We start from the raw sequence: 11557 nt of genomic DNA, 5'->3' as shown, positions 1-11557 counted from the left end.
TTCGTTTTCTTGCAGAAAAAAAAATTGGCCTTTTTCGAATGGCCATAATTTAAAGTCAAATCCAGTACTTATTGTAATGGTTGCCCCCAGGTTCACCTGTTTACCACCATCCCACCAAACAGCCGTTTTTGCAGCCATTCTTCCCTGCTGAATAGGGGTTACCTATTTGTGGGCTCCATGCAATCATGGTTCCTTCCTGACGCCATCCCTGGTCACCTCTTACGACACACAGGGATATGGTACACCTATTCTAACCGAGGCATAAACCAGGACCAGTACACTGGTACTCATTTCGCCAACCTCGGAAGGATGACCGACTGAGTCAACCCCCTGGTGTTAATTCAGTGGAAAACGGGTATCAAACTCAGGACCCCTAGGATCCCAATCCAGCCACCCTAACCACTAAGCCAACACCAGGCTTACCACCACCATCCCACCATCAGGATTATTAAAAAAAAAAAAAATTCGTCTCTTGTCATTTAGCTCTTATACAATACTAAACATCTGTATCGAAAAAAATATGAAGTAAAATAAAATTTAAAAAAAGAAGTGAAAAACAAGGAAGAAAAAAAATTTCAAATTACAGAAAAAGTGATTTGCCAAAATGCAATATTCCCCATTCACCCACAACAACCTTACACATCATTTTCATAAACTACACTTTTCACCCACATACTAAGCCCACAGTTTCTCAACATTTCCTCCCCTCCCCCATACAACCCACCAAAAAGTGGGAGATGACAAGGGAAAAGGGTCGTGGTTTAACCAGCAAAGGGGTTTCGGTCAGTTGGCTACCAAGGTGAGCCCCGGAGGGTAGACTGCATGGTATGGGCTCCGAGTTTGAAGGCTGCCTTTCTGAGAATGATCGGGAAGCCAAAGCCAGGCGCAGCAGGCCACAAGCCTATCGCCACCTGCGAGAGATGCCAATCTCTTTCCTCTGAGTGGTATTTGGTGAAGGCCACTGCTTCCTGAGCTATAATCACCTGTTTGAAGTGTTGTGTGGATTACATTCATATCTGTATCATTAATTGTTAAGCATATCAATGGGCTTTAAAAATAATATAACCAAAGTTTGTCAAACATTTGGCCTGCCACTCAACACAAGGAAGTCAGCATATAGATGAGGTAAATCGGTCAATATAAACTGACAACCAGTCAAATTCATCAGCTATCAAATCACCCACTGTCACTAAATTAGCATAATGAACCAGCATGCCTTTCAGGTGTACACTTAAAGCAGTGAGGTAACTGTGTGGACATTACAAAGTGTGATGAAATAAAGTCGGCCTGCTTAGTGCTCCCATCTGAGCATGGAGTTCAAGATGTTAAGATCCAAATCCCCTATAGGTTCAAAGGCAGCCATGCACAAAAGAAAAACTGACAACTCAGCAAAGATAATATCATGATCACAGGAACTGGGATGCATTTCAGAGAAAAGGAAAGTCACTATTCTGAGCTGTTTATTTGGGTACAAGCTCCGCATAGTCTATGTACAGTACAACACAGTCATGGTCATGCAATTGGAAGATGGGGGACACATGTAAAGGGGAAGCACTGCCAAGACAATTAATCTTGGCTCCTGTACTGCCAAGACAATTAATCTTGCTCTATCGGTCTGCTTCTGTCATTTGTGCTGCAAGTTTTACTACATGCAAACAAGCGCTTATTATTCCGCATAAGAATAACATTTCACACTGTAATGTGCAGCGGTAATTTTTAGGCACGTTCATTTTTTTGGGGGTGGGGGGGGGGAAGAATAAAAATGAAAAATAACGCAGATGCATCACAAATGATCCAGGTTCCACTGCAAGCAACAGAACATTGTAAACACTGCTATGGTTTGCATAAATGCTATGCATCAAGGTCATTTATCAAAAACAATGATGCCGCCATGAAAAATGTCCGTGACAGACCTATCCTATAAGTATAACCCGGTGAAGGGTCAAAATTTTTCACAAGTACTTTTGCGTGGAGACATTTGGTAGCAACTCATAGTATCATTAATGCATTGGCTCATTCAAAAGACCAATGACCAACTAGTTTGCGGTTGAGTAAGATCAAGATTCCACAACTGGTGTTTGCACTTTGCATTTACACAATTGCAGGATCACAACCAAATGGCTGATGTTGCAAGCAATAAATTTGGTGCGAGGTATTAATTCAATCAAAAGGGAATAATTATGGTCGTCGGTTCACCTTTAACCAGCAACTCTTTTGCACGCGTTAAAGACGTCAAATTGTTTTGTTTTTTTTTGCCTCATCTCGCAACACTTTGTTAAATACAACATCTAGTCTCGTGGAAGAGCAAGGTGAGTGTGAAAAAGGCAACAAACTGACTGTGGGGTGAGAGATGGGGGGAGTGCAGAAACCAAGCAAGGGAAAAAACAAACAGGAAAGGAGGAGCAGATAAAACAAAGTTACCTGCAAGTAAAAGGGTTGGGTGAAGTAGGGTAAATAGGAGTCGAAAAGATTACAGGTAGGAATGGGGCATGGCATGAGATGGTAGTGTACCACCTGTTTTTGGAGGAAAGAGTGCGATTGAACTGTTTCCAGAAAGCAGTTCCACAAATAAGAGATAAGAGGAACAAAAGAGTGGATGTGGGTGATAAGCTTGAAATTTGGAGTTTAACCAGAAGGGCCGGCAGGATAGCTTCGAGATATCTACGCTTGACCGTGTTTATAGTGAAATCCAGTGCCAAGAGACTGCTTCGGCAGAAATGATTCTCTGTAAAACATATGGTACATTCTGTGTATGTGTGTGTTCACTGGAAGAACACATGAACCCTAGAGGATCTGGGGAACCAGAGGGGGATAAACGAATGAGAGACAGGAGAAAACAAAGGCCACAAAGTCGTCTGCGATGTGAGAACAACAAGCCTTGTGCTTCAGACACACACGGGAGATGCCAATGAAACATCCGTGCGTTTTTGTCTGCTCGTTTCCCTTTTACCCTCGGTATGAGGAGCTGTTGCTTTGTCGTCTTGCTCCGCTACATGCTTAGACTTGTATGAAAGAAAAAGGAAAAAAGGACCAAAAATGTTTTCTATTTTTTTTGAAATTTCCACCTCGATCAAAGCACTGGTGTGTTTCTTTGCCGTAGTATTGTGATAGTTATCAAATTTTGCAAATTGGCAAACAGAGTGCTGAAACACAATATTAGTATCTCAGAGTGCAAAAAATAGGCACAGCAGCTTGCTACAATTGCCTTTGAACCACTGGAATGCCATCTGTTAATGTCTGTCAGTGCAGATGTTTAACATTGAGCTCCGTGAACATGGATGCCAGTTTACTGCAACAAAGACTGGCAGGATCGTTGATAGAGCACCTTTTCATGGACACATGGGTTCTTAGTCTTAGTTTGCAAGGGGGCAAGATCATTTCATGTAGAGTTGCTCAATAACCAGTGCAAAAGAGGAGATAAAAACAGGTGGAGCAACATTATAAACAAAACTTGTGTTAAACATTCAGTACATCCTCCAGTTCTCTTTCCTCTCATCCCTTTCTGTCTTATGCTCTGACGATTCCAATGTAAATCTATATATTTTGTTCCAGAACTCTCCCTCTGTATCTGATGTCCTTGCTCTAACTATATCGTACCCTAATTTGGTTCCTTTTTTCATGTCTAACATTCGCTTCATCTAGATTTCACAGTGTTATATATTTTCCTTTATCAATCCATGTATTATTTTGCACTCACCCTTTCCCTTACCTCTGTCATCCCAACTGTCCCCTTTTTACACATAAAAAGCAAACTACATAGCATTGTGCCTTACCCAGTCATCCTGCAGCTCATTTAACTGCTCACAGTGCCATATCATTAAATTTAGGATAGGTCAGTTCCTCAAACTTTGCAAACAGAAAACCAAACATGCCTCAATACTATATGCTGCGTCTCCATGTGCTCGCTTCTTGCAAACTACAACACCAAGCAAGATCAAACAGAGAGAGAGAGAGAGAGAGAGAGAGAGAGAGAGAGAGAGAGAGAGAGAGAGAGAGAGAGAGAGAGAGAGAGAGAGAGAGAGAGAGACAGAGACAGAGACAGAGACAGAGACAGAGACAGAGACAGAGACAGAGACAGAGACAGAGACAGAGACAGAGACAGAGACAGAGACAGAGAGACAGAGAGACAGAGAGACAGAGAGACAGAGAGACAGAGAGACAGAGAGACAGAGAGACAGAGAGACAGAGAGACAGAGAGAGAGAGAGAGAGAGAGAGAGAGAGAGAGAGAGAGAGAGAGAGAGAGAGAGAGAGAGAGAGAGAGAGAGAGAGAGAGAGAGAGACAGAGAGACAGAGAGACAGAGAGACAGAGAGACAGAGAGACAGAGAGACAGAGAGACAGAGAGACAGAGAGACAGAGAGACAGAGAGACAGAGAGACAGAGAGACAGAGAGACAGAGAGACAGAGAGACAGAGAGACAGAGAGACAGAGAGACAGAGAGACAGAGAGACAGAGAGACAGAGAGACAGAGAGAGAGAGAGAGAGAGAGAGAGAGAGAGAGAGAGAGAGAGAGAGAGAGAGAGAGAGAGAGGGAGAGAGAGAGAGAGGGAGATGGAGACGGAAAAGTGAAAAAAGAAAGACACAGAGACATACAGAGTGAAAGGGGAGAGAGACAGAGACACACAGAGAGATCTTGAAAGAAAGGAAGCATATGCATACAGGGCTTGTGAGATAAAATACAAATATTGGTAGCCTCATTTTGTCCGATTGTCTGCAGGAGGTTTGAGGTGTCTGAGCAGTCGAGGTGCAGAAGAGGCTGCATGCAGTTCAAGTCGTTGCAAGACCTCCGCTGCAATATTTCGCACATGACGAGTCACAAACGGGGAAGCAGCAAGGCGTCGCAGCCTCGACAAGCCTCCTTCGTCCAGAAGCATGCTGCAGTAACGGGCAGCTACACACAGACCAGGACAGACAGACCATACAGGGTGAAGAAAGAGCAGTGATTTGCAAGAATCTAGTTTGGAAAATATCTACTGCTCCAAATATCAAAACAAATGCCACCACTGTCATTTCTCATTTCTGAAATCCACTCTGTGTGAATCAATATTTTAGCCAGCACAATTTGACATTTGAACAAAAGTGTATCCTATAATGCCACAAGTACTGGGACAGAAAGGAAATATGCAGGGCATTAAATCATATTAAACCACAGGCATTACAGTACACCATTTCTCCTCCAGAGCAAGTGCTGATTCAGGTGATGGAATGGGTTTTATTGGCCCTCAGGTAGCATTCCTAAATATCGCAGAGTGAGTGGTTCATTCTGGTTTAGTTTGTGGCTATGGTCAGGCCACTGCAGATTTTTGAGATTGTTGCCCCTGAACCATTTCTTGACAAAGTGGTATGGCAAGATGTGCCATCATGCTGGGAGATGCAAGCTCCCTCACCACCATGGTACTGCATCAAAGACAATATGGACAGCCTTAGTTTACAAGGAGCATCTACATTCCATTCGGGCCAAGATTCAAACCCAGACGAGACAGCTCAAAAAACACTTTGCAGCATATAAAGGTACACTGTTGTCAAAAATATCACACCAAGAAAATTATACAAAAGAAAATTATGCAGTGAGAGATACAGTCAAACTTCCTCCATCAGGCCTTCCCCGACAACGGTTTCACATTTATGTGCTGGATATAATGCGACAAAATCTCCCCAACAAGAGTGCAAGTTTCGCATTTACGCAAGCTTGCGTAATCGATAAAGTAAAGTGATAATTTTAGATCATTTCTATTTCTACAGGGTGTTCCAAAAAGACCTGGACAACTTTGGATGTTAATATATTTAGAACCACAAATGATATGATACCCTTTGGTTTATATGATACAGAAAGTCACAAAGTTTTGTACACACCATCAATACACTTTAATGTGAGCTACGTTTGTCACGTGCAGGACATCAAGGCAAGTGCAGGACTTTTTGGGGAGTTCTCGACCAGCTTTGCATGCTGAGATGGTGAAAAATTGCTCCAGCTGTGCGAGTTCTTGCCATATTCGGCTCAGCATGTTTGCGTAGACCAGTGCGCACGCAGCAGTGATCCGAGAGCGAAGATCCTGCAGGTTTGTCATTTTGGTGTTGCTGACAAATCTTTGACAAACCCCCACAGAATTTTTTTTAAAACAACGGAGTTATGTCTGGTGATCATCAGGGCCAGGCAGTTGGTCTATCTCGGCCAATCCAGCAAACTGGAAATTTTTCATTCAGGACGGCTCGAATGACGAAGACCCAATGAGGGGGAGCGCCGTCCTGTTGGAAAATGATATCGGGTTTCAGGTCTTCAGTCTGTGGGAAAGCGAATCCTTCCAACATGTTCATGAAAATTGTTGAGGTCACTGTATCTCCACAAAGAAAAACGAACCCACCAAGCAGTCATGGAGAAGGCCACACCACACATTGACCTTTGGACTGTCGCGTATGTGTTTAATGATCATGTGGGGGTTTTCAGAGGCTGTTAGATGTGCAAGTTGACCTCTCCCGATACATGAAAGCAAGTTCAGTCTGTGACCATGACCTTTTTCAGGTAATCTTCGTCATCCTCTATGCGATTGAGCATTAAGGCAAACGTCTTGCGTTTGGGTCCATCATTTGGTTTGAGTTCCTGCAAAATCTGCACCTTATAGACATAAAGTTTCAGTCTGTTATGCAAAATCCTGTGTACAGTTGTGGTTGGTAGTCCCAGTTTTCTGGATGAGCATCAAATTGATTTTCTGGGACTTCGTTGAAATGATTCACACACTTGTTCAACCTCTGCTGCACTTGTGCGTGGTCGACCGGTACTTTTCTGTTTCTGACAACTTCCAGTCTCCTAAAACCTCTTGTACCACTCTCTGATGCTAGTCCGCGATGGCGGATTTCTTCCATACCTTGTGAAGAAATTACGCTGAACTTGCATGTTGGATCTCGTCTCGATGAACCATTCGACGCACTGAGCTTTCTCCTGTGGAGTCGCCATTTTCTTTTACATTAAACCACCAGACCTGAAAATAAAGAAAACTTTATGAATTTCTGGATCATATAAAACAAAAGGTATCACTGTATCATTTGTGGTATTAAATATATTAACAACCAAAGTTGTCCAGGTCTTTTTGGAACACCCTATATTTATCTTCTATCAATTTTATTATGTGCAGTAAAATTATATGCAAGTTACTTAATGTACATTTACAGTGACATTAGGACATAAAATACAGTACTGTACACTTCATGCACTTGTGAGTTGTGCACCCTGCAAGCAGATCAGTGGCGGAGGAATACAGCATACTGTCAGACCCCGCTATTCATGGGGGAAACATTCCTGAAAACGCCGTGAATAGCGAATCCACAAATGTTGGGGCATTGTTTCAATGGAAAAAGGGGGGATAGGTTTCCGTCTTTTTGGGGAGTGCTCGACCAGCTTTGCATGCTGAGATGGTGAAAAATTGCTCCAGCTGTGCCATGTTTGATGGGGATCGTTGATGGACTGCAATCTTCAAGTCTCTCCATAAATGTTCAGTTGGGTTCAAGTCAGGACTTTGACTGGGCCACTCAAGAACATTTATTTTCTTCTTATTCAGCCACTGCAATGTGGCTTTAGCTTTGTGCTTCGGATCATTGGCCTGCTGAAATGTGAATCTACCCAGTTTCGGATTCATGGCTGACTCGAGCAGGTTTTCATCAAGGATTCTCCTGTACTTTGCACTGTCCATTGTCCTTTCTATCCTGACAAGCTTGCCAGTCCCTGCTGATGAAGAGTAGCCCCATAACATGATGCTGACAACACCATGTGGGGATGGTGTTAACTGGGTGGTGTACAGTGTTAGGCTTGTGCCAGACGTAACACTTTTAACTTAGACCAAAAAGTTCAATCTTTGTCTCGTCTGACCACAAAACCTTTCTCCACATTTAAAATTTTTATTTTAATGTTGAAGGCTCAAGTCATGGACTAAATACATAGTCCTCACCGAGGTCAGGCCTTAGATAAAGAAAAATAAAGAGAGAGTGTAAAGTGAGGAGTGAAAATGAGTGAGTAAGAAAAATGTGTGATGTTTCATGATTATTTATAAGAAAGATATTAAAGCTAGCCCGGTAGCTATCGTTTGAGTGAGACAGAAAGTAAGACGAGAACAGAAATCCTGACACGGAGAGTGTAAGATGGTTCCAGGCACCACTTTAACGCTCCGAAGTCAGAACGGTAGTACTCCCCTGAGCGGTTGCTGTCTACAACCAACTACCTAAAAAAAATAAAAGCCTGCAGTATCATTAATATGCTTTTTCAGAAACTCCATAAATCTTTTAGATATTTTTTTTCAGTAATGGCTTCTTTCTTGCTACCTGGCCAGCTTTGTGAAGGGAACGGGATGGTGTTGATTGATGAACACTGACCCCCATCTTGGACATATAGCTGTGCAGATATTTCAAAGTCATTGTTGGTTTTACAGTGACATCCTGAACCAGTTTCCTGCTTGCCCTGCTGCTGAGTTTGCATGGGTGACCTGATTTGGGTGGACTTTGGATGCTATGATACGTCTTCCACTGATTAATAATGGATTTCACCGAACTCAAAGGGAAAAAGAGTGACTTTGAAATCTTCTTATAACCCTCTCCTGAATGGTGCTTCTCCACCACTTTATGGTGACTTATTTGGAAAACTCCTTGGTCTTCATATTTGCCTTGCTAGTTGATCAAGTGAATTGCACCTTAAAACCCCTTAGGTAAGTGGGGGAGCTTAATTTTTAAGTTAAACCACCGATTACATACAGGTGAAACCTATTATACTCATTTTGTAATCTTTCAAACAAATAATTTGCTCCTGAAGTGATTTTGGGTGAATTAGGCAAAGGGTTCGAATATTTATGCAACTGAGAATCATCTGATTTTCTCTGTCAATCAAACTTATTCAAATTTTATCTCCACTTTTAGCCTCATCACTTTGGAGTAGTTTTCGCAGGGGATACGTTGAAGGAAGTTGGACTTTATATGCATTGGAAGAAGTCGGGAGGGCTCATTTCTCGTTGGGGTGTGCTGTTACAATGCTTTTAGTATACACAGTCAGACACTTTCAACACAGGCAGCGTGCATTAAAAAAATAAAAATGAAAGTTTCTCCAATAACATCTTGTGAAATGTAAAAATGATCATACACCAGGAGTGTCGTGATGATTTTTTTGAAAAACTCGGATTTACTTTACATTCCAGTAAATTCCATATCAAAATTTTTTAAGTGAGGTTTTCAAATATCCCATAATTAATGATACAACAGAAGAAGAAATGAAGCGGCTAGAAAATACTACTACTACTACTACTACTACAGTAAAGGGCTCGAGAAAAAGCAAAGATTGGAGAAGTGAAAAATGTGGTGGAAAGTAAGAAATTCATGGACATTGGTGTTTCCAAGATATTGACCTACCATTCTTGCTGCAAACATGGTGCATTGCCCACACTGCCCAGAGTTGTACTGCGGGAGCAGAGCTGCACTCGATGAGAGGAAAGAAGGGAGAGAAAGACCTGATGGTTTTGGAATATAAGAAAAGATGGACGACATTAATCGCGTTGCTGTCGGCTTCTATTCCAAACTACGAGTACTGCTGTGGCCTGGTGGTATGACCTTGCATTGCAGAGATTGGAGGTTCTAGCTGACAGTAGCTATGATGAAGGAATTGTATTATATGTTTCTGGTAACCGAGCTAATCAGAGGAAAATTATTACCTCATTACCTGATCATTGGTAAAAATCCAGCTGGCTCACTAATGACTTTCAGAAAGTGGGTAATCTGTCTGTTCTACCTGGTTTGGCAAACACATGATGCCTTTCTGTACAGTGTTATTCACTATTGCCTCAGGGTAACTAGAGATGGGCACCAAAACACCATACTGTACATTAAACAATGCCACCAAGAAATCCACCAAAAAAGGGGAGAAAGCCTCTGCATAATGGTTAGAGCATTCGTTCTGAGTCTTGGAGGTCTGCGGTTCGAACACCAGCTGGGTCATCCCAAAGACTTTAATAATGGTACTTACTGCTTCCTTGCAGCTTGATGCTCGGCATTTAAAAAGCACAGAACATGGACGAATAAACAACGAAAGGTTGGCAACCATTGCACAGGCTTTGATGGGCCCAGTGGCCTCCTCCTGCGTCAAAGTTCCTTGTAAGGGAACTGGTATTATTATTAAAGCCCCCTCCACCAAATCAATTCACAACTGCATGCATGCAAATGTACTTGAAGTTCAGGCTCTTTTGTGAATCAGAATGCCACTTGTAATTTCTATAAAGAATAGGGAGATGCTTAAAATGATGACAATCTGGGTTTGTATGGAGTAACACATTAAAAACGAGAGTATTCATAGAATACTTACCCCATGTGATTTGGTGCGAACAGGGGGGTGGGGGCAGGCGGGATAACTACCCCGGGGTCTGGACCTAATGGGGCCTGTAATTATTCCTTCTTTTTTTGTTTCATATAATGATTGTTTGTGATGATAAAGCACCAGAGGCAGCTGTATTTTGTATCTCCCTCCAAGCCAATCAGGGTGATTCCCCAGCATGCCATTGCCATGGACAGTGACACTCTCCCATGTAAAATAAACCACTGTGGGAACAATTTGCATCATCACAATCACAGAAATGACGTAAATAAACACAATGGTGTGCTCCATCCAGATCAAATGTGTCAAACGAATCTGCATGTATGAAAAAGTAAATAACACCCCAATTTCCCTTGAACACAGCATGTGTTTCTGCCGAAGAAAATATGGAAACCTCCGTGTAGATTGTTAAAAAAAAAAAAAAACATGAATGGCTTTGTGGAAGAAAAAAAAATTGAAGGGGAGCCAAATGAAGGGGGCTCTGAAGGGCCTATTCTGGCTCTCGGCAGCCCTGGGTGCGAGCCAACTTCTGGTGGCAAATTTGTAATTGCATCTATCGACACTTCCTGAGGTAAATGTGTACAAATTATACTTTGAAAATTTTCAATGTATGTTCAATATGCACTATATCAAATGCTCATGTAACGTGAGTAAAGGTTCAATTTCCTCCGGTGAATGGTTTTCGATGTACGCTCTCAGCAAAATGCAGACACGAACGTATATATGTACATATATTTTTGTAGATTTTCGCCACTCCGGCGTGCGGACGACCGCCTTTAGCCCGATTGCGGCCGCACGCGCCCACCCAACGTGGCAATCTAGTCGCAGCTTCCGAATCAACACCGAAACCCAGCTATGGGTGTTTTTAACACACCATAAACCAGCCAAATTTTCTGTCCATGCGCTACAGGGTCGATCGCCAAATTGTCGATGTACCTAATTATTCGCGCTGACAAAAATGCGGGGAGTTTATACCTCAACGGGACCTGCACGAAAACGAGCCGCTTAAGCAGCTCGTTCCGTATGCGATTGCCGAGCGGTTTTATATCGCCAAGTCCCGTTGGACCAGATGTAAGTTTTATCGGCTTATAACACTGAACAACAAATTTCAAAAAAATTTTTTTTTACTGGAGATGTGTAAAGTGATTAAGACTAATTTGGGTACGCTGATTTCAAAAATCATAACCGTTTTGCTGTATCACGTCAGAATTTTCAGGAA

At 42.3% G+C, this 11557-nt stretch overlaps 1 protein-coding gene across 7 annotated transcripts in view; it reads right to left on the bottom strand.

Moving 5' to 3' along the window:
* Positions 1-1443: 1443 nt before the first annotated feature.
* ZYG11B (zyg-11 family member B, cell cycle regulator) overlaps positions 1444-11557 on the bottom strand; it is a 108557-nt gene continuing 98443 nt past the window's right edge. For 3 of the 7 annotated variants that reach the window (XM_085845994.1, XM_085845990.1, XM_085845992.1), the window contains 2 exons: positions 9384-9481; positions 1444-4890 (listed from right to left, as the gene is read on the bottom strand). In XM_085845994.1, coding sequence (XP_085702120.1) covers positions 4694-4890; positions 9384-9481 — 295 coding nt within the window. In that variant the 3' untranslated portion in view covers positions 1444-4693. Of the gene's footprint in view, positions 4891-6862; positions 6977-9383; positions 9482-11557 lie in introns of all 7 variants that reach the window. The other 4 variants (XR_015049214.1, XR_015049215.1, XM_085845991.1 and 1 more) reach the window with 4 other exon arrangements.

The sequence above is a fragment of the Eptatretus burgeri genome, chromosome 11 (assembly GCF_056783735.1).
Source record: "Eptatretus burgeri isolate ZD-2024b chromosome 11, Ebu_testis_v1, whole genome shotgun sequence".
NCBI classification, from domain to species: Eukaryota; Metazoa; Chordata; class Myxini; order Myxiniformes; family Myxinidae; genus Eptatretus; species Eptatretus burgeri.
Note: the sequence above shows the minus strand (reverse complement) of the source record. Positions and strands in the feature narration are given on the sequence as shown.